This window comes from Balearica regulorum, chromosome 24 (genome assembly GCF_011004875.1).
Source record: "Balearica regulorum gibbericeps isolate bBalReg1 chromosome 24, bBalReg1.pri, whole genome shotgun sequence".
Lineage (NCBI taxonomy): Eukaryota > Metazoa > Chordata > Aves > Gruiformes > Gruidae > Balearica > Balearica regulorum.
Genome location: NC_046207.1, coordinates 6,369,795 through 6,392,255, shown reverse-complemented (window position 1 = coordinate 6,392,255; position 22,461 = coordinate 6,369,795). Strand labels below are relative to the sequence as shown.

General features: G+C 54.8%; 1 protein-coding gene and 1 long non-coding RNA gene across 4 annotated transcripts; one reads left to right on the top strand and one right to left on the bottom strand.

Moving 5' to 3' along the window:
* The first annotated feature begins 5,200 nt into the window (after positions 1-5,200).
* Positions 5,201-11,231, top strand: PHB1 (prohibitin 1). 3 transcript variants are annotated; one of them, XM_075775190.1, is made up of 7 exons: positions 5,201-5,257; positions 5,811-5,936; positions 6,349-6,510; positions 7,047-7,189; positions 7,772-7,888; positions 9,010-9,105; positions 10,062-11,231. In XM_075775190.1, exons 2-7 carry the CDS (start codon positions 5,849-5,851, stop codon positions 10,272-10,274), a joined length of 819 nt encoding a protein of 272 aa, XP_075631305.1. In that variant the 5' UTR covers positions 5,201-5,257; positions 5,811-5,848; the 3' UTR covers positions 10,275-11,231. The 3 variants fall into 3 exon arrangements, with proteins under 3 accessions (XP_075631305.1, XP_075631306.1, XP_010295959.2); XM_075775191.1 differs by having other exon boundaries at positions 5,250-5,298; XM_010297657.2 differs by lacking the exon at positions 5,201-5,257 and having other exon boundaries at positions 5,771-5,936.
* On the bottom strand, positions 9,697-22,415 carry LOC142605076 (uncharacterized). The gene is made up of 2 exons (XR_012838832.1): positions 22,277-22,415; positions 9,697-12,979 (listed from the first exon to the last, which is right to left on the bottom strand). It is a non-coding gene; the product is annotated as an uncharacterized LOC142605076 (long non-coding RNA).
* Between the last annotated feature and the right edge of the window lie 46 nt (positions 22,416-22,461).

The window sequence follows — 22,461 nt, the reverse complement described above, 5'->3', positions numbered from 1 at the left end:
CCGTCACCCCCAAAACTGTCAATTTTTGCTCTTTTTTTTTTTTCCCCCCTGTGAATGAGCCAGGGACTGTTCCCGCCCTTCCAGCAGACGGGCACGCTGCGTCCCCCTGGCAAAGCAGCTTCCCCCCGGCCTCACGGGGGGTCCCAGGGCTCCCCAAACTCCGCCAGCCCAGGGTGAACCCCCCCGTCTGGGGGCCATGCCACGGCCTCGCCATCCCGCGCTCCTTCCAGCGCTTCCTGCAACGCGCCAGCTCGGGATGAAAATGCTTCCAGGGGAGGGGAGCAGGGCTGGGCCCAGCCAGCCGTAAACCCAACATCATCGATCGCCCGGCCCCACGCGGGTGGGCTCAGCCGCCCCACGGAGCACCCACGGCCGGAGCTGCCCGTGGGGTGGGTGCAGCGGGTTGGTGCCGGGCGGGCAGTGAACGAGCGAGGGAAATGATGCCCATGGCAGACAGGGGAGGGGGGGAATGTCAGACAGAGCCCGGGGTGGGCTGGGTGTTGTTCTGGTGTCTGCGGGGACCCCCCCTTCCCGTGTCGCCCCCCCAAAGCCGGGGGGTGAGAAGGTGCTCGTTGGAGGATGCTCTCGTGGCTGGGGATAGGAGCAGCCGTGCGCATCCCCGGGTGGGCACAACTGCGGGGAGAGGAAAGCCCATCCTGGAGCTGCTCCCCACCGTGTGATGGGGAATTAATGAGCAATTAATGAGGAGTCCGGCCCCATTAGCCCTCCCGGCTGCTCTGGGGGGGCTATAAGGTGGGTGGGGGGTGGGGGGGCAGCAGCACATAGACTTCATTTGGGGGGTTGTACAGCTCCTAGCACCCCAAAAATCTGACTTTGATTCTTAATTTCATGTAAGTCTTCATTTTCTGCAGCACTGCAAATCCTCGTCATCAGGGGAAAGGAGCAGGGGCCAACAGCGCGGCCGGGGCTCAGGCTTCAGGTCGGTGCTGGTGCGGGATGGGGTGCAGGGGGGTCTGTGTCCCCCCCCCCCAGGTTGGGCTTTACCTGCCCCCCGCCCTCCAGAGCCCCGCTCGCTCCCCCCCCAACACACCTAACGAGCAGCCAATTTGCTGGGAAGGAAATAAAAAGGTATGCAATTAAAGAGCTGGTAGCCACAACCAGAGAGGGTCAGCGGTTCACGTGCTAATGCAAGCAGCTTTTGTTATGATTCATTAAGTCATTAACTCCCTTTTAATTGGAGCTCCTTTATGGAGTTGCCATTTTACCTTTGCTGAGAAAATGGGAGTTGGGAGCGAAGGGAAGATGGGAGAGACCCCCCCTCGCAGCACGCGAGGTGCCCCCGCACGCCGGGGTCGCCTCCGGATCCCCCCGGGGTCGCGTTTGTGTTTTGGAGCAGCCCTTTTACTTCGCAAATTTGGTGGAAGCCAGAGGAAGGGGATGGGGAGCAGCTGGAGGATAATGGGGAAGATGAAGGGGCTGGGGGTTTTGGGGGGGCCGAGGTCCTGCCTGGCCCAGCCCCAGCTTCCTCGGAGCTGCTGGCCGGCAATTACCAGCCATTACAGCCTTGCCAGGAGCGGCGCGGGGCTTAATGCAGCCGGTTTCAGCTGGCTGCTCACTTCCACCGAGGAGGAAACTTTATTAAGCGGCGATAACCATCGAGGAGAGCCGAGAAACCCTGGTCCCAGTGCCCACGGCGCTGCTGGGACCCCGGGCGGCAGGGAGACGGGATGCTCCGGCTCACCGGGCGTTGGGGAGCCCGGCGCAGGCGGCTGCTGCGCGGAGCTCGACCCCAGATTATTCCTTGATGGGATTAGGGATAATCCCGGCTTTCGCTAAACCTTCCCGGACTTTCCATCCCCAAACCCATCGCCGAGCCCCGTGTCTGCCCGGGGGTCCCAGCCCGGACCCACCGCCCGCCCGGGGAGTTTTTGCTTCTCGGGGGTGAGTCAGGTGAAGTTGCCCAAATGAAAGACAGGCTCAATTTTAAAGCAGATTAATTAAACTGCATTACAGGTCTGTGTGGACAGAGTTCAGAATGAAAACAGCCTTAATTCGATTTCTCTGACTTGCAAATCGTGGCAGGGAAGTCAGCTGAAATCACATTAAGGCTGTTTCCACTCTGAACCGTGTCCTCGCAGGGGTTTAATGTAGTTTAACTAATTTGATTTAAACGCTTATTGAGACTAACTGGGTTACGTGCCGGGCGCGGGGCTGGAGCCGCCGGGGCTCAGGCTGGGACCCCCGTGCGGGGCCGGGTGGGTGGGAAAAGGGCGGCAGCATCAGCCCCGTCCCGCCGTGTGCGAACCAAACCCGTGGTTTGAGTTGGAAAACCTCATTTCTGCCAAAAGCCGTCCTCCTCTCGGGTGGCTCTGCTGCCCCATCCCTGCAGATCAACGCCTGCCTTCACGGCCCCGCGTCCCCGGGGTCACCGGCCGCCGAGCGCTCGGATTCTCCGCAGTTTGCAAACTTCATGCCATAAATTTTTCGGGGGCAGCGCCGGCCGGGGACGCCCGGTTGCGGAGGGCTGGAGAAGAGGAGGCTTTTTGTTCCCGTGCCGTGGTGGCCGGAGCTGGGCCAGGCTGTCTGGCCCTGGCCGCGCCGCCCGAGGACAATGAGCCGCTTCTTGAAGCCGCCGTTTCTTTGCCCCGTGAAGGAATGTCCCCCCGAAACATGGTGGACAGTGGCAGCCTCGTTAAAAGACTCAATCGAGGGGCGCAGCGCGTTGCCATCGCCCAACGGCGGGGTGTCAGCCCGGCGCTGTTTTGGGGCGCACCTCCACAGCCACCTTTGCCTCGTTCCCTGGGGCGCAGGATGCTCCTGGCTGCTGTGGGGCTGCTCAGCCCCTCGCCTCCATCCCGAACCCGGCGAGTCACCGAGGCTTTGTGCCGCGGCCCCCAGCCCACGAAGCCAGGGAGGGTCTCAGCGGGCAGCGGGGAGACACGTGGGGTGCCCCCGCACCACCGAGCAGCGTGTCAGCCCGTACCACCGGCGTCAGCCCCGGCTGAATCACCCGCCAGATATTCCCTGCACAAAGAACCCATTTTCCCTCCAGTTTTGCCGTGCGGGTGTCACCGGCTCCGACCCGGCGACTCCTGGAGCTCCCACCCTAAAACCTGGGCCCTGGACCAAAAATCCCCATTGCCACGAGCCTTTTTCCCTTTTTTGCATGAATGGCAAACACTCATTTTACCCAGCAAGGGAAAGGGAAGGGGGCTGAACAAACCCAGCAGCAAACGTGCCCACAGCGGCTGCAACGAAATGCAAAGTGCGGGGCAACCCCGGGCAGGGGGATGCAAAACCCCGGCCCCCAGCTCCATAAATCCCAAATTTAATGATTGAATTGTGCCCTGCATGTATCTCATGTCAAAAGGGAATAAATCCCTCGGTGTTTATAGCCGTGGCTTTGTCACCAATTAGGGTGGTGTTATTGGATTAGATGCAAGTAGAGAGAAGCCTCCCGGGGCAGCGTCATCCTTGGGGGAAAGCCCAGCGGCTGGTGGGGGATGCACCGGGACGGCGTTGGGCCGTGGGGACTGATCCTGCCGGCCAGGCTGGGGGCGGATTCTCCCGGGGTTTATCCCTGGAGAGATGCACGTGGCTGAGGGTGGGCACAGGAGCACCCAAAATTCAGCTTTACGCTTCCCGTTTGCTGCTGCTGGGGGTTGCCAGGATCTGGCCCCCAAATCAGTTTGCAGAGCCTCAGGGTTTTGGGAACGGGGATCACAGAGTGCCAGGTCCTGCTCGGGGTATCTTTTAGGGCTTGGCTGTGGCTCCCTGGGGCACCCCCATTTCAGCTGGGTTTCAAGGGGGTCCCTGGCAGCTCTGGCCACCACCGAACACCTTCACCTCGTCCTGGTCCTCTTCGGCATCCGCTTCCCAGCGCTGCCGAGGCACAAAAGAGCTTTTGTGGCCTTGGGACGAGCGTTGCCAGACACAGGATGGGGCTTCCACAGCACATCTGTCTGCACAGCTGTGCCGGGGACCTGGGGGACCCCGGGATGCCCCAGAGGACCCGGGAGGGGGGTGACCTTCCCAGGCAGGAGCTGCTCCGGCACGGCCGCCCCAGGCTGCACACGTGGGGTTGGAGGTGCACACAGGGGAGAGCTGGGGCTCGGGGACACCGGCTGTGACCTGCCCTCACTTTTAGGGCCCCCGTGCATCACCCCACTGAAAGGGCAGCGCAGGCAGCCAGGAGGCTGCGGCACAGGAGCTTCCATCGCCGGGTGGCTGAGCAGCTCCGTGCCTCAGTTTCCCCATCTGGAGCGGGGGGAACCCTCCGAGCTTGCGGAGGGGAACGTGATGCTCCCCGCTTGCTCCTGGGATCTGCTGGGCCCTGAAGGAGGGGGCTCAGCACCGTTTTCCCCCCCGAGATGCTGTCGGGGAGACCGTGGCCGGGGGGTGATGAAGTGCCCCGTGCCCAGCGGTGTCACACCGGGGGAACCCGCCGGGGAGGGGAGGGGGCACGGGGGGGACCGGACGGCGCTGCCGGGGGGGGGGGGGGCGGCTCCTCTGGGGTCTCCCTGAGCAGCGAGCTGATTTTTTTTCCCCCCCCTTTTTTTTTTTTCCTCCCCTATTTGACCAGGATTCCTGGAGCTGACGGGAGAGCGCTGCTTCCCTCTAGCGGCACCGGCGCTCCCGTCCGGGGGGCGGCGGGGCGGGAGGGGACGGCTCCCGGCGGGGGAACAAGGGCCCTTTGTCCTCTGCCAGCACCGCAGCCCGGCAGCGGGCCGGGGGCCGGGCCGGGGGCTCTCTGCATTCTCACGCCGAAGGGGACGAAGCGCCTGGCGGTGCCCTGCCTGCACCGGGGGCAGCGGGCGGGGGATGCGGCCGGACGCCTGGGGTCCCTCCTTGGCGCTGCCGCCGCTTCTCCAAACCCGTTTACCCGCCGCTGCCCCCCCGCCCCGCCAGGACCCGCCGCCCCTCTGCCCAGGCAGTACCGGGAAAGGCCGGTTCCAGGGCTGGTTTCTCCCGTGGCGGGGGCGCAGCGGGCACACGGCGGCCCCTCGCAAGCCTCTGCCGCGGCCCCGCGCCCCACGTGGCTTCCCTCCGCCGGGACTACAGCTCCCAAGAGGCCCTGCGGGCAGCGGGAAGCCGCGACCAATGGAAAGCGGCCTTGCTCAGCGAGCGGGCCACCGCGGAGCTCGTCGGGAGTCGTTTAAGCCGCCCGGCGGCTGGAAGGGACAAGTAGAACTACACGTCCCAGAATGCCGCGGAGAGGCGCGGGGCCAATGAGAAGCGGGCGTCTTGGAGCGACGCGCAGGCGCGCTGGAGGGGGTGGCCGCGCATTCATGTGGAGGTCAGGGGCGCTGCAGGAGGGGAGCGGGGTGGGAGGGCGCGGTAGGTCCCGGGGCCGGGGCCGGGGCCGGGGCCGGGGCCGGGGCCGGGGCCTGGGCCTGGGCCTGGGCCTGGGCCTGGCCGTGCGGGAGGGAGCGGGGCCTTGGCCCACGGGGCGCCTGTCCCGGGGGCGAGAGGCCTAGGAGGGGGCGGGGGGAGGCAGGCCTGGCGGGGGGGAATCGGGCTGCGGGAGGCGGCTGGGGCGGGTCCGGGGTACGGAGGGGCCTGGAGCGGGGAGCCGGGGTAGCGCAGAGGGGCGCGATCCGCGGGTGGGTGGGGGGAAGGGGCGCTGCCCACACACGCGGGACGTCTGCGAGGCCTCGGGCTCTGAGCCCGGGGAGGAGACGCGGGGGGCCCGCGGGTGGAGGGGGCTGTTGAGGGGGAGAAGGAGTTGCTGAGGGGAACGCTGCTGCTGCGGGGTGGGTTTTCTGGAGGGGATTAACCCTCGCTCCCTAGGCGGGGCTGTGCACCCCTGCCTGCGTAACGCGGTTCTGGCAAGCTGCGGGTTTCTGCAGGAGGGACGTTGTGACGGGGCTGGAGCTGGACGTGTGAAATGGCTGCGAAGGTGTTTGAAAGCCTTGGGAAGCTGGGCCTGGGGTTGGCCGTTGCAGGTGGAGTTGTCAATTCTGCTCTCTACAATGGTGAGTGGGAGATGCTGAGTGCTTATGGTTGACTTTAATATTTATTTTTTTTTTATCAGTATCTTCACTGCTTTCTGCTTTTCTTGCTAATGGTATTGGGGGAAAATAGACCTGAAGCCTTGCTGGGCTGTTTTATACCTCGTGCATTGCACAAGCAAGAGAATTTGCAGGGTCTCTTCCCTGGAAAGCTGTCAGTTAGATGGTGCTGTGGTGAGCAGACTGAGGGCTGGGAGTCACGGCTGTATCTTCTCTCTGCCTGGTTGCTCTGAACGATCTCATTTCACCGGTCTCCTGTAGCGAAAGGCTTTAACTATCCCCGGTGGGCCGTTTCCACGGAGGAGGTTTGGGCGGTGCGCAGGTACAGCGGATGCAGATAGCGATACCACGCGTGACGCACTGTTTTCTCCTCTAGTTGATGCGGGCCACAGAGCTGTTATCTTTGACCGATTCCGTGGGGTCCAGGACACAGTGGTAGGAGAAGGTACCCACTTCCTCATCCCCTGGGTACAGAAACCCATCATTTTTGACTGCCGCTCTCGGCCCCGTAACATTCCTGTGATCACCGGCAGCAAAGGTGAGTGTTTGGACTCAGCAAGTGAACCAGGTGACGATGCGCTGTGGCTTGTCCCGCCACCGCTCAGGTAGCGGCTGGGCAGACAGCAGAAAAGGTTTTACCACAGTCGAGACTTTTGTGATCTTGAACTGTCACAAAATTGAGTATTTGGGTGGGAGTTTCCTCTTTGGCTATGGAGAACCCATGTGTGCCAAGTCCAGCTTGGCACGGGGTCAGGAACGGTTTGATGTGTCTCTTAATTACAGAGCAGATCAAGGGACCCTTCCTTCAGTCCTGTAAGCCGTCCCTTAAATATAACGTCCCTGCCTTTACAGTAGGGCGAGTAATTCCCTGCATCACAAACAAAATGAAGCTTAAATCTTATCTGTAAGGAGGATTTGGATCCCATGGTGAAAGGGGTAGTAAAAATAATTTGTCTTTGGCAAAAAGAAGTCTGAATGTTTATCATTTCTCCCTTAGTTACCCTGGAGAGGAAAACTTGGGGATGTCTCCTGTCCCTGCAATTTGCCACTAAACCGGTGACTCTCTTCCTCCAGATCTACAGAACGTGAACATCACGTTGCGTATCCTGTTTAGACCAGTGACTGCCCAGTTACCGCGGATTTTCACCAGTATTGGAGAGGACTACGATGAGCGTGTCCTGCCCTCAATCACAACCGAAATCCTCAAGTCTGTTGTGGTAAGGACAGCGGGAGAGCTGCTGGGCTTTTTCCCCCCTCTTTTCAGCAGTGAGGGACCTGCTGGACTGTGGAATATGAATAAGGCTTCTCTTTCCGGCCACCCAGAAAAGCCAATTATAGCTACGCTAATTGTTTGTGTCTCAGTCATACTGACTCGATTCACGTTGGATGATCTCTGGATGGAAGGATGTTTCTTCGTTACCTGCTCTCAGCTGTTAGCTCTGCTCTTCAGGCTGGGAGTCAGGAGACTGGGATCGTCACTCCTCCTGTAATCTTAGATTTCAGCCCACTGCAGACCTCTGGTTTTGGAAGCATCCCTAGCTGACTGCCAAAGAATCACTAACCAGCTTCAGTCCAGCTTGTAGGTTAAGTTCTCAACTGGACAACCTCCCCTCCAGCTTACGCTTGAATTCCCAGTCGTTCAGTCTTTCTCTTACTTCAGACGCCTGGGCAGCTCGGTGCTTGCTAGCTTTGGGAGAATTGGATTAACTCTGGGGCTCATGGGTGCAAAGACAGGCAGGGTGTGGAGAATCTGTCGCTTCTTGGAGCTTTCTTCTCACTGTTCTCCATCTCAATTTCAGGCTCGCTTTGATGCTGGAGAATTGATTACTCAGAGAGAGCTGGTCTCGAGGCAAGTGAGTGAAGACCTCACAGAGAGAGCAGCGACCTTCGGGCTCATTCTGGATGATGTGTCCTTGGTAAGAGTTCTCTCTTTTCGTTTTTTTTTCTTTGGTGTGTGCCCAAATAAGAGCAGTGGAGAAGAGAATCAGTGGATGGCTGAAGCTTGGACATGTGGACTATGTCTGTCTGCCTGCAGTCGCGTGCGATGTAGCAACTACAGCTCAAGTCGGTACCTCTGGTGTTGCTGCTGGCCTTGGGTGACCTTGAGCAAGCCCTTGAAGGCTCCGCTGCTCTGGCTTAGTGACAGACTTCACTGTTGCTGGGCTCTTAGAGTTAAAATGAAGAGCAAATGCTTCTGTGGGGAAGGATCAGGCTGCTCTTTGCTTTAGAGAAGGTGGCTGTTCCACAGGCACCCTGAAACACAAAGAAAGTGCTAGGCATGAGGAGGTAGTGTAAATACCTGCTTCTGATAGCATTCTTTTTTCTACAAAATATTAGGTTTTCTTCTGGCTGTGTCATCATCTTAAGACTATTCAAGGAGGGAGCTCTCCCCTCCTCCTCCTATCTCCCTGTAAGCTTTGTAAATTAAATCTGTTGTAATCGGGCTTGTATGTGCACCTCTCCTTCTCTCTTCTGGGACTTCCCTCGAAAGCCTGTGTAGAGGAAAGGGAAACGAGCTCTTTCATTTGGCTTTGAACTTATAGGAAGCCTTTGCAGGAAGGTGACTTTGTTTCTGCAAAACGTGAGCTTTGAGTCTTTGTTTCTGGTGCTTTCCATTGAACACACTACAGAGGGAAATTCACCTTTCCCCCTGTCCCGTCCCCGGAGCCTGCAGCTGTCCCAACAGCCCGGGCTGAGCACAGCAGAGCACGAAAGGTGCTCCCCTCCTCGGGAGGGGAGTGCTGGGCGAGCGGGCTGCCTCTGCCTGGTGCTCGAGCAAGCGGTGGTGGCAGGAGAGTGTAGCGTGTCTCTGAAGGTACTGGTGTTACTGGTCTGCTAGACTGGAGCTGCACTGTGGTGTCTCCCTTGAGACTTCAAAACTAGGTGGGGAGGCCCGCTTGTCCCAGTTTCTGTTCTGTTAGGGATGCTGGCATTGCACTGAGGCAGGCAGGCTGCCTCCCCCCAGAGCTGCATGGGTCACAGCACTGCTGCTGTAAACTGTCAGCGTTGTGGACTTTACTTGATTTCTGCCCTGCAGACCCATCTGACCTTTGGCAAGGAGTTCACGGAGGCGGTGGAAATGAAGCAAGTGGCCCAGCAAGAAGCGGAGAGAGCCAGATTCATCGTGGAAAAGGTACCTTGTCCTTCTGAGAAACCTGGAAATGGTTGCTGGTATCTCCTCCCACTCTAGCTTGCATTGAACATCTCACCTGTTTGAATGATTGTCACTTAGGGTCATAACACTGACACGGTTCTCAGCTCTGGCATATGACTGTTGGACAGATAAAGCCTAAGGCTGGCTTTGTGGGTCTTTTTTTCTTTTAATACTGTGTCACAGTCTGACTGGAGTGCTGAACAGAAATGTCTGCACGGAGGAGGAAGGAGGAAACAACGCTCAGGAGGAGGTGTTAGTTAGAAATGGGGTTCAGGGTTGAGATTTGCGACCCAAGTGATCCTGCTGTTTGTGAATGTTGAGAGGTTTGTGAGTTTTGCATGGTGTTTGACATCATGGGCATGGGGGCCTGTGTCATAGGAGTGTTACCGACTGCGTGTAAGACCACATAATCTCAGATCAACTGTGGATCTCGGTGAGCATCCACAGAATCAATGTCGTGTTAAAGTACCCCAGTACAGCTGAGAACATATGCCTGTCAAGATTGCAAGAACCTGCAACTACACCCAAAATTAATCCAGTGGACGCAGTAAGATGTGTGCAATCAGCCAGGATGATTAAACAGTAAACAAGTGTTTATCTGACCTGGTTTTAACTCCACTGAAGTTCCCAAATCTTTCATAGACAATTTTCCACCAGGAGTGCTCTTAGGTGGGTTAATGTTTCATGAGGTTAAGACTGATAAGGCAATTTCCAAGATGATTTTTCAACCTTTTTTCCACAGTAGGCAGAAAAACAGTCTGACAGACTACAGCTGTAAAACAAAATCACCTTCTATCTTAGCTCTCCTACTGGGGAAAAGAACAGTAGGGTGGTGAAGTGGGAATGTCTATTCTAAACATGACAATAGCATCTTCCTTCTCCTTTGCTCTTGTTTTCTCTGTTGCTTATTCCCCTTCTTATCTGTTTACTTTCAGGCTGAACAGCAGAAGAAAGCGGCTGTCATCTCTGCTGAGGGAGACTCAAAAGCAGCTGAGCTGATTGCCAACTCGCTGGCCACTGCAGGCGATGGCTTGATTGAGCTGCGAAAGCTGGAGGCAGCCGAAGACATCGCGTACCAGCTCTCACGGTCCCGCAACATCACCTATCTGCCCTCTGGACAGTCTGTGCTCCTCCAGCTGCCGCAGTGAACCTGGCTCTGCAGCCATAGCTAGCCTGGTCACCTCTACCCACCAGATCAGCCCTTTCCAAAAGAATCTTTGCAATTTCCTCACTGGTAAAAGCAGAGGAAATTAAAATTCAACCCATTTTTAATTCTTAATCAAATAAAACTGAACACTCTAGACAACAAACCTGCATTCCTCCCATGTACGGTCAGAGCAGCAGCTCCACTGACCATTAAGCTAGGTTTGAGAATTGCCCCTTTCCCGGCAGTTTGAGCAACAGGAGCAGAGTTTTCATCTGTTCGCTCCTGGGACAAACAGGTAGCCCAGGTGACTCCCTGACAACAAGAGCGCTGTATCAATCCGGTCTCACAGCGATGCTTCAGTGCCTTTAGGCTGGCTGAGCCAGGGTCGATAGAGACTTGCAGGTCCTGGACTATGGAACAGGGACACTCTTCAGTCAAGCTGGTCTTTTTTCAGGTGTCAGCTGAGACAAAGGAGATCTCAGCTGTTAGGATGGTGGCTCTGTTGTGCCTGTGTGAACCATAGCACTGATAGCTGGAGGCACAGATCGAGGGGATTGTGGCTGGGGGTGAGAATAGCAGAGATTCACTTTACGTAGTAGATGGATTTCAGGCATGGAGAAGATACTTCCTCTGCAGGAAATGCTTCTCATGTGCATGCTGGAAACGGGACGTCTCCACTTCTCCCCCCGCCGCCACATGCTGATCTGTTTTGCTGCCGCTTGCCCTGTTGTGCAGCGTTGGTTCTTCACCAAGGTCAGTGAAAGTGGCAGCTGACCTATTCCAGACAGCACCTGGGACAGAGGGATGACTCGGTGCTCTGTGGCTCAGGCAGTTGGAGGTGGGCAGAATTCTCTGTTACATCAATGCTCTTTTTATTTAGGGAAACTGAATTGTGAGGAGGATGTGATGGGTGAGATTGTATAACCAGCCTTCAATAAATGTCACGGTCCCAAGTGTAGTAGCGTGGCGTTGTTTGTTTTGTTGAAAATGTATCTCAGAAGAATGAAGGTTGGGTCAGTGAAGCAAGACCCCTCATGCTGGTGCTATTTGCCTGTGCTAAGCGACTTTTATCCAGATAGGTCTTGACAAAATCTTGAAATATGATTCTTAGGCTGAATTCCTGAAACAAGGAGGTAAGGCTGAAAGTATCTTGAGGTTACTGTGAGGGTTTTTAATTGCTTTTCGTGCACAGTTCAGGCTGTCATTTACTGCATGTACATACATTTTCCAGAGTGCTCTTTTGATTCAACACTGCTGTTGGAAACAAAATGGGGGTGTATTGTACCAGGTACAGCCTACAGTGAACTTCAAACCTGTCAGCAGCTGTCGGAAGGCACGGCTCTGGCCTGGCACAACCCCACCCTGCAAAGAGGGTGCTCATACGATGTCTGTTATCCCTGAGCAACGCAGTCTTAGGTGGGTGTCATCGCTACCCTGAGGATGTTGAGTCCTCCGGAAAGCTGCTGAGTGGTGGGCTCGTTTCGTCATCACACAGCCACTTTGGGTTGTTGCCCTCGCCTCTGGCAAAATGGAAAGACTTGCCTGCTTTTTGTGCTGGGCAGGGTATGCTCTTGCAGTGATGAGGTGCCTGAGCTTGCAAAATATTTTAAGCAGCTGAGCAGTCAGGTCCATAACTCCCAAATAACTTCCAGACTTCTCCCCCCTCCAGTGCTCTTGTTCTTTATTCTTCTGGTTTACCGCTTCAGACACTTGTAAGGAAGCTTCCACTTCTCTCCCAAGGCTCCTTTTAAAGCCCCCTTAGCGTTTCCTGTGTTTCTCTCTCTGAGTTTCATGCACCAGGTGTTGAGCTCAAAACAGTGTGTCTGAAATCCCTTCTCAGCTTCTGTGGCTCTGCATTCCCTCTCTCCCTCCAGCTCTGCATTTTCAGTGGAGTGTGGAGTGTTTCCTGCTGCTTTTTCTGTTGGCCTCTGCAGGAGGTGTCTGAGGCTCTAACAGTGGCCCCTGGGTCTGATTAATCACCATTTCCTTTGCTTTTGGGTGTAATTCTTTTTACAAATGTTCCCTGGCTGTTAACTGCTCCTTTACCCTCGCTCTGCCTCACTTAATGCCTAAAGCTGCCATGAACTTGCCAGACTTCAAAGCTGCTCTTGAACCTGTAGCTGTCTCGGTGGGTGCTAGCTGAACCCCTTGTTTAAATTGTGTTTATAGCTGCTCTTCAGCCTTGTAGACCATGTGGATCATCGAGCTACCTGGCTCCAGATGGGAACAGTGACCCTAAAATCAGGATGTGGTTTTGTGTGGGCCGCACAGGGATACTGGGTGAGGAAACAGCCTTCTGCTTGCTGGGGTGTTGCTCTGAGAGCTGCGCAGCAGTGAGCGAGCACTGCCAGGCATCCTCCACCAAACTTTTCAGGTGTTGGCAGACTCCTTGATGTAAAAACAAAAAGTTGAGACTCTCTAGTCAAGGACTGTTCTGCCTGGCATTCCTGGCCAAGGCTGGACTCCTCTTCCCAGGATGCTGGCCCTTCCCTCGCAGGGTTCCGGAGGTGTTAGCAGGGTGTGAGCACTCGCTCTCAGGGCTCTACTTGTCAGGGCAATAGAAAGAGCTTCGGGCTTGGGTAACATGAAGGCAGGCCGCCCTCACTGCTCAAACAAACAAGGCGTCCCCACCCTCTCTGGCGTTTCTAACCTTGTTGCTCTTAATAATCCAGTAACAAAAACTTGCTCGTCAAAGTGGAGCGCAACCTGGGATGGAGAAACAAGAGAAACGGTCAAGACATATGGCTTTGTACTGAGGGCAGAGAGAGCAGTTTTGTTGTGCAGGTCCTGCTCTGCCTTCCCTGAGAGCCTGCGTAACCATTCGATCAGCCTGGCATCCTGCGACTGTCACCGCCTTCTGCTGGCCTAAGAGGGGCTGGCTCCCAGCTGCAGGGCAGAGCTATCGCAAGGGCTGCCTGCTCTTTGCAACTCTCATGTCTGTGAAGGTGCTGGAGATGCTCCAGAAACAGCAGATCTCCCCACTTCACCTCATCCTCAGAGAGGGCCTGTCTTGTGACCATGCCTGAAGGAGCAACCGCTGGCTGTGGCAGAGTACTCCATGACCACCACGTGCCACGTCTTCTGGGTGAGACACCTCAGCCCAAGGTAAGCTGTGATCACGGGTGGGAGGCAGCTGGATGATGCCACTGAAAGGGAGGTGAAGAAACCTCAGGTTCGTTTCTGTGAACAGAGAAGCCAGTGGGCCTGTGGTCTGGCTGTCGTGCCTGGACTCCCGCTGTCTGAAACAATGGTACAAGTCTCACCAAAGAATTTCCTGCATTGGGCAGTTACACCAGTTCTCTGTTGTGCAGGCTTTCTGCTGCTTGTTAGGGATTACAGCCACGCTAAAAGTCTTGCTGTGGGGAGGGGGATGTTTTCTGTGGTCGGTTTCTCTTCATTTTTGCCACCTATTTGCAGAAACCACTTTGAATTTAGTATATTTGACAACTTTTAATCCCCCATCAAATTAGTTTGAAATTGGTTTTCTCTGGAGGAAAGACAACATGATTGCATAAAGCCAGTGCTTCCCCAGCAAGGCTGGAGTGTTACTGGGCTGGAGAAAGCACACGCTTCCTTAAGCAACTTAATTAAAATGGCCTGAAAATTTACTCAGAGAAAGGCTCTGCCCCAGACCTCTGCCCGAGTGTTCGCTAGTCAGAAATAAATGCCCTTCTGTCAGGCTCTCCCTCCCCAGAGCTGACTCGCACCAGGTACTCCTGGATCTTTCCATTTTACAACAAATTATTACACTTAGCACCAAAGTCTTGGGGCCGGGGGTGTTTTGCAGGCGAGCGATGGAGGGGTTACATCTTTGCTCCTGACCGTGACAGACCACAGTAGCCAGGAAGGACCTTTTCCAGAAGGGAAGCTGAACGCAACCTGAAGAGCAGCAGAGGCCGGCAGCCAGGCTGCTCTCCCACCAGATGGCAGCAGCAATTCTGCTCTCTGCATGGGAAGGGTAGTGGGGACAAAAGGGTGTCCCTCAGCCTCCCGTGGGGACAGGTGAGCAGGGAGGTCACCCTGCCCTGGGCAGAGGACGCAAGGAGTGGACGTGGACAAGGGCAAACACAATAGCGCGGTCTCTGGGCAAAGAAGAAAAGGCACAAGCTGGCACGAGAGCTGTCTGACGGGCAGAACAACTTGGGCAGGCAGGGACAAGGGTTCAGTCTGATGCCCATTTCACTTCAGGTTTTAACTCCTCTAGCCTAAGGTAGCACACTGAAAGGTGCAAACGCCCGTCTCCCTTTCTAACACTGGTCCCAGGGTGGGTTGGCTTTGCAGCGTGTCTCCCTGCCGCCCTTTGAGCATTCCTCCTTTCCTGCCCACCACAGACCATCTCTAGTTTATTACTAATTCAGGGTGGACAGGAACGACAAATGTCTAGGCATGACTTCAGAGGTCCAAGTTGTTTTAGCCTGACATTAGAAAACAGCATTCAGTCTTCGTGTCCAGAACGTTAATATGATGAATTCATACTGGAGGGCCCAGTGTTGGTAAAAGCTTGGCAGGTTTTTTTAATCTGAAGCCCTGTAGTTTTGTGGCCCCAGAGCAATTAGAGTAATGGCAGCATAGACTCCTAACTTGTATTTATCTGAATACAGCCCAAAAATTAAGCTACTTGGATCAGGTTTGGGGCAAAGTCTGCTGGTAATGGGCTATATAAGACCTGCTGGGGCCACTGAAGGGCCCTGTATGAGGGGGACTGCAGCCCACTTTGCTGCCAGAATGCATCTCCCACTCGACACCAAAGAGCAGCAGTTGGCTGCCACCTTCACGCATCAGACCCCTATAAGCCAAGGTGAAATCTCCCTGCCCACTGCTCTGCTTTGGCTGCAAACCTCCAGAGATGTTTGGGGTTTTTGTTGGGGTTTGCTGGTTTTTTTCCTTCCTGGGAGACTTTGCTTTACTTCTCCTTCCTTTCATGCTAGTGACAAAGCTCAGCTCTGCACCACCCGCAGCAGCTGGGCCAGCCTGCTAGCAACATTCAGACCAGCCAAACAAGCTTTTGTTCATGATAAACAAACAGGAAACTGTCTGATTTCCTCTGAGTGTTCACCCTCTCTCTCACACGTGTTCTCTCCCTATTTAATAGATAACCAGCCTACCTGACTTGTGAAGAGGAGACCGAAAGCAACCACATGGACAGGCACTCTGGAGCAGTTGTAATTTGCAGCACGGCTGTTGCATTGAAATGGGCATCTGCTCCCTGACAGTCACAGATGCACCAGAGCCGAAGCCTCCCCAGGTAAGGAAGCTCCCCATGTTCGTAATAATTTGTACCCTGCAGCAAGCTGGCAGCATGTCTGAAGTGGTTAGAGCAAGGGATAGGGAGGAGTTTCCTTATTGCTTCCTTTGTGCTGTTTATATCCAAGTGGATCTAGCAGAAAATGCCTCTGTCCTGAAACACAGAGGATGTGGCGGGGTGTGCGGGGGGAGAAAGCACTTCTGGAAGTGGGTAGGATATAATGTCCTAAGCCAGGCTGGAGCTCAGCTCGGCTGGGAGATGGGGAGCAATTCTTAGGGTCAAATTTGGTTTAATTATTCCTTGCCTGCCACTAGGCAGCACTAGGGGCTGAGACGTTCCTCGTATGCCTGCTTTCCATCAGCAGAACTGAGCTGACTTCAGTCCAGCAAGTCCTGACTTACACTAGTGTAACTCTCAGAGGTTAGGTCAGGTTTACTTAGGGATGACTCGACTTTTTTCTGCTTTGGTTTTCTACTTGGTGAAGCAGGAGAAGTATCAGGGTAAGTGACAGAGGATATAAAGTAAACTCTAGCTAGGGGATGCAAAACAAACTTCCAGAGAAAGTGAAGCATCTGATGTCTTAGAAAAATATGGTAGATACTTCTTTTAACCACATGCTCATCCACAGCCATGCTGGGTTCACTTTCCCCACCCATAGAAAGCAATAAAAAACCTGCTGCTGTAAAAACAGCATTTGGGGTTCCCCACACTGGATCTGCACACGATGCTCATCTGGACTGTGTTGGAAACCTGCAGTGAGTTATCCCTGAACTCTGACAAGCCAAACCTGTGCCTGAGCATGGGAAATTGTGCCCCAAACTGAGCTACAAGTCGGCAGTGCAGAAGGTGGAGTCAGTGGAAGGTGCCAGTTGCAAGACGTGTTCGTGTCCCCCGTGCTGGTAGGGGCAGCAAGGCAGGAAGAGCAGGAGGAGGCTAGGAAAGAGTGCGTGCAGGATGCCTCTGAAGGGGTAGGTTAAAAATATTCAACAGAGGCAAGAACAGGAAGGAAGCAGGGGTTAAGCCTGAACAAGGTGAGTCTATCCCAGAGACATTAATTCAAACATCACTTTCACGGGGTAAGTCTTGCATTGACCTTCTGCAAAGCTGGTAAATACAGCTCTGTTTGTCGCTTACAGTATCTTCCTCCCAAACACAGCTTTTCCTGGGTGCTTTTCAAACCCAGATGGAAGTTTCTACACAAAAAGCTAGGCTGGAAGATTGGGTGTGAATGGAAAGGACTCTAGTTAAATCAGTTTGTTCCTCACCAGCCAATGTACAGGGACCCTACTTGCACTGCTCTGGTAGGGGTTGATGCTGACCTGAGCAGAGGTGCTCTTAATGCAGGAACAGAAATGTCCCTCTCAGCCTTTGGTGATGTTTCCAGTTAACAATTACCCCAGGACAAACTAGAACTTCCCTTATGTAGGCAGTCTGCTGGGGAAACCACCTGAGATTACAGCGTAACACCAAAGTGGATTAAACAGCAAAGAGTGAAAGCCCAATTCTGTGAGTTTCCTTCACTCCCATCCTGCTCTTGCCCAACTGCTGTATCTTAGAATCTGTATTTTACTTTTTTTTTTAAATAAACGCAAAACCAAGGCTCCCCAAAGAACTTTTTTTTTTTTGTGGCATGATTTTTATGCAGAGGCTAATGACTCTGATAAATCCAGTCATGTTACTCTGCCCTCAGTACCCTAAAGAAAGTTAATAACCCACCCCTGGATCTGCAGGCTGTTCTGTATTCTACAAGGCTGTTACTGCTGCCTTGCCCAGGCTGCGTTCAAGCCCTTCATGCACAAGGCCCTGTAAAGCCATGCTGAAACAGCTGGCTGTGCCGGTCCCTGAAGAGCTGCCCCTCAGCACCCAGGTGCCTGCAGCATTAAAACACTTGTCAGGGAGGGCTGAGTGTGTCTTCTCAGAAGGGCAGAATTAAAGCTACTGGTACCACCAGTGGGTATATCAGTCTGGATTTCTGCTTCTCAGGTGTTTATTGCATGTCAACCGTCTGTACACTGCTGCTTCAAAGGTCTAATCTTGGGCATAAGGAGATGCTGGTGGGTGTTAACTCTGCAATATTATTTAGAGGCAGTTAATCTTTAATTGTGGCCTTACACTGAACTAGTAAAGGAGAAGGGAGAATGGGAACAGGAATTTCCTCTGCTTGAACTTCTACTTTGCTCTGTATAGTCTCAAAGCCCAGCAACTCTGCATTCAGTGGTGGTGGTTCCCTCAGACAGTACAGGGCTTCCTGTGACAAGAGCTAGCAGGAAAAACCCTTTGTTTTCCTTTTGCTTCCTTTCCCATTGCTTGAGAGGATCCTGGATCCCACAGGACATAGAAGGATATCTAAAAGATAAAGCATTAATCTGAGTGTCAACTGGTTGGGTTGCAGACTGGGGCAGCAAGGTGTCAGCGCCCTGTCCATGCCTCAGTTTCTCTTCTCACCCTTGGCTTGTTTTCCTGGTGGGGCAGGGCCTGTTCTTTGCAGGGTCCTTGAGCAGCACCTAGCTCCAAGGGCCTTTCTCCTTGGGGAAGGAGAAAAGCCCCCGTTGCAACCGTTCTCTCACAAGTGTCAAGTCATGCCCAGTTCAGGCTGTTCCCAGAAAAGAACTGTTGTGATGTGGAGGCCTCAGCAAAACACCAAGGATGTGGAGAAGGGCTAGTGCTATTCCACTTGGCCCTGCTTAGTGCCAGCCCTGTCACCAGCACCAACAAGCCACCAAGAGTCACCTCTCACCACAGGAGGAGGCAGGTAGGACAGCAGGAAGGCAGCCCATCTCCCTGTTGGCTATAGGAAGAAAGAGGGCTAGAAGGGCTGGTTCACTGGCTGTCATGTTTCCCAAGAAATCATTGCAGCAGGAGTCCAGATAAAGCAGAGAGCCATCGCTGCCTGGGTAAACTCTTGTACACTGGGCCCCATCTCACAGCAGCACAGCTCACAGGGGTCTGCAGGCCCCAGACTGAGCAGACAGGAGGATTCCAGCCTTGGTTTACTGCCTGAAAGCCATATAAGATAACCAGAGCAGACAGCTCAGGGATTGCTCAGGAACACCCAGCCTTGCAAACCCAAGAAGCCTGCCCACACCACAGGAAAATAAACCGCTGATAAAAGTAGTTCACCTCTGTTTGATTTTCCCCCACGCTATTCTGCAGCTGGTGCTAGTGGTTATCCCCACCATGGAGCTAGCTGCATCTCAGCAATACTCTTAACTGCTTTCTCAGCAAGTCTAGAACATCTAGTCCTCTAGGAAAAAAAAAAGAGGTGGGTAACACTGTGTTCTGCTGTGTCTGTGGCCCCTGGCCCAGCAACTTCTCACACCTTTATTGTACTTTTCACTCTGAAAGGTCCTAAGCTGCTTAGCAGAAAAAAGACCTGGTTTCGAGGGAGGGACAATGTCACCTACTGCTGTATTGCTGCTACTTCTGGAGTGAACTGCAAACAGCTGCTTGCTGAAACACTGCAGCAGTTTAGGGAGGAAATGAAGATCTGTATCACCTGTCCCTGGCACAGCATGCAATGAGGAGGACACGCGAGGGCATTTCCCACACCTGTCGTACTCTAGAGAATGGAAATGCCAGAGAGAGGGGGCAAATAAGTCACAGCATCTTAGCGAGCAGGGAACAAGATGCAGAAAGTTGCCCCTAGAAGTTATACACCAATGTGAAGGGAAAGCAGAGATGACAGCAAGGAAATTGGAGGGCTGATAAGGATCTGTGGCTGTGAGGCAGGTGTGCACTAGGGAGCGGATCATGTGCAAGCAGAGATGTGGGGCTGCATTTTGTTTGTTTCCCTTTACCTGGCTGACATGTCTTTTCATGTCAAAAGCTAGATCAAAGAGAGGGATGTAAATAGCTGAAACAGGCTTCCTTGTGGGAACAGGGCTGAGTGCCACAGCCAGCCTCTCAGCTGGATCAGTCCCTGGGAGCAGCATGAGGAGCTGTCACCCTCCATTAGCTAAACACCCAGGGAAGAAAGTGTGCAACTGCAGGGTGCCCTGGGCATTCAGGAGCCAAACCACGCAGCGAGGATAGGAAGAGCCACTCCCCTCTGCAACTGTCTCTTCCCTGGGCCGCCACCGATGCTGACAGGACACAGCAGGGCCATGAGGAGAAGTGCTTTGGTTTCATCATGACAGAAGCCCTTCAGAGTCCAAGGATATTTGCACTTGGTCCCAAATTTATTTATTTTTTTTAAACTCCCCCTCTGCAGAATCATGGTGTCCAGTGAGAAAGAGGAACTTAACACTTCCTTTTAATCTCTGCATAGCTCTTATCTGGGGGCAGTGAAATAACCCTCATGTGAAGCTGAGGACACAGAGCACCTTTGTTAGGAAAGGCCCCTGCAATCTTCCAGTAGCCATTTCAACACAAGGGGACCTCATGCTGCAGGCTCACGGTAAGGAAGCCAGGTTAGAAAATCACAGATTATATCGGAGAACAGGGAACAGCAAAACAGCCTGGGAGACCAAATGCTCTCCTTGTGCTGCAGAGACTGATCATCAAGGCCCTGGCCTACTCTTGTCCCATGGATGGGCACCAGCAGTGGCTTTGCCTTTGTGGGTGTTGAAATAGTTGATGGCTTTACTCCTCATCTGTGCTCCTTTGGACAAGAGCACCCACTGTTTTCCAATGTCCCTCAGTTGTCCCTCTGCTGAAATCCCACATTTGGAAGAGGGGCTCTGTCATTCATTCCTGTCTTGTTCACTCACCTTCCAAGGAAAAGGTCCCCAGCGTTTTTCTTCCTGCTCTTTTCAAGGCAGGAAATTCTACTACATGGCATCCTTCACATGCACACAGTTAACCAAGAGCAGCACCACATCCCCTGACACTATTTTTTTCTCAAGAAGCTGCACAAGGGTGTTGGGCTGAGATGGAGCATTACCCGTGCTCTCAAAGCCCAGGGTCTCCCCTGGCTATCCCACTTTGCAGTCTCAGCTGAGATTAGAAGAGCCTGGAGCCTGCTCTGAACTGAGCCAGCTAGTAACAGCTCCCATGGGGCTGGTCAGAGCAAAGTGTGCCGTGCTCTGCTCCTTTCCCATGCCCCCACAGCAGGGGTTGCTGGGGCAAGGAAGAAAACTGGCAACATTGTTCTGATCCCACCATGGGGCTTCCCCAGCCTACCCTGCCCCTTCTATTTGATCGTGAACTCTGACAGCCCCAATCCCTGCTCTGCCCAGGGAGCTCAAATCTGGATTGTATGTTCAATAATCAAGAGTAGGTCAAATATGCCAGCATGTAACATGACATTTCAGGGGGGTGACGGTGTATAGATTTTTTTGTAGAATCTTCAATTGAGTGCCCTACACTGTTAGGGGGGCATTTGCAGCAAACAAAGCAGATGAGGAAATAAACCACAGGTAGAGAAGGGATTGTGGACTAAAGAGTTTAAACAGGGGGACTACAGCAGGAACACAAGTCTGAGGGTGGGCAAGAGGAGCCAAAGCTACATTGCACAAGAGATTCCTGAAGTCTCTGGGAAGCAGCTTATACTACCAAAAGGGCTGGTGCCCTTCCCCCTTTTCCTGTTTCTGCTACTCTGGCTAATTCTTTTACCGCCGCCAAACCTAAACCACAGCACTGCTCTTCCCTCCTACACAGCGCTCAGCAGTGGTTTTCAGGGCTATGGAGTAGGCTTCACAGCTTCCTGGGAGAGGTGGTACCACTGCGAAGTGCTGTGCCAGCCTGGGAAGTGGCAGCCCTGACCCTCCCCACGTCCTTTTCTGAGCCCCATACCTGCCACCAACAGGGAGCTCTACCAGCAAAAAGTTTTTTGTTTTTTTTTTTTTACTTCTTGTCACATGTCCCTCATACATCAGGCCTGGGCCCTGCAGGTGGGTGTAACCAAGAAACCACAGGCCAGCGTTAAGTAGTTATTAGTATTTTAAGGGGAGAGGAAGGTTGAACAAGTGGGAGCTGGGGTTTGGCATAACATAACAGAAGCGACCGACTCCTCTGGCTACTGTAAATCAGACAGGGCCTCACTGATGAGGCCTTTTTTAAGGTCTTACCTGGCTCCTGAGGGGCAGCTGTCACCCTACACGACACACGGGCCCCTTCAAGGCGCTCCTATCCCGAGGCCGCAGCTGCTCCCTCACGGCAGCCGCTGTGTGAAGCGCTATCCCCATTTACCCGTGAGGAGCGGGGGCCCGAGACTTTGCGCCGATCCGGCTTCCGTTACGGCCACTATTCCCGGCGGCAGGGCTGCGACCAGGAGCCTTCACCGGACAGAGGTGCCGGCGGAGCGAGGTAAAGCGTGGGTCGGGGTTAGCCGCAGCGCAGCGGAACGCTCGCCACAGCTTGCCCGGCTCAGCTGACTGCAATTAGGACGGCCTCTCTAATTACCTCAGCGGAGTAACGGTCGGCCCCGCTGAGGGGAGCCGGCGCCCTCCCTCGCCTTCCCGCCGACGCACCGGCCTCCGCGCTCCGCCTCACCTGAGCCCCGCGGGGCGCCGGCCCCCGCGCATGCGCAACTTCCCCCCCCCCCCCTTCCCGCGCGCCTCACCTGCGCTCCGCGCTCCCCTCCGGCCCCACCGCAGCCCGAGGTGAACAGCGCGCGGCGGGCGGGGGGGGGGGGAGAAGGGGAGCGAGGCAACCGCCCGACAGCGCATGCGCCCCTGGGCGCCGCGCGCCGGCCCCGCTCCCCTCAGCCTATGGGTGTCCCCCCCCCCCGCCTCCCGCCCCGCGCGCGCTCCCTTGCTCGCGCACACGCGCACTCCACCACCCACCCCCACCCCCCCCCCGCCCCGCGCAGCAACCACCTCCTCGGCGCGCGCCCGCGCGGCGGAGTCGCGAGACTGGCTGCGGCGGCCACGTAGCGCTGCGGCGGCGGCTGAGGGGAGCGGGAGCCGCGTCCACCGGCGGCGGCGGGGCCTGGGCCTCAGCCCCAGCCCGAGGCAGCGGCTACTCGAGCGCCGCGGCGGCGGCTGAGGGGGCCGAGCGGAGG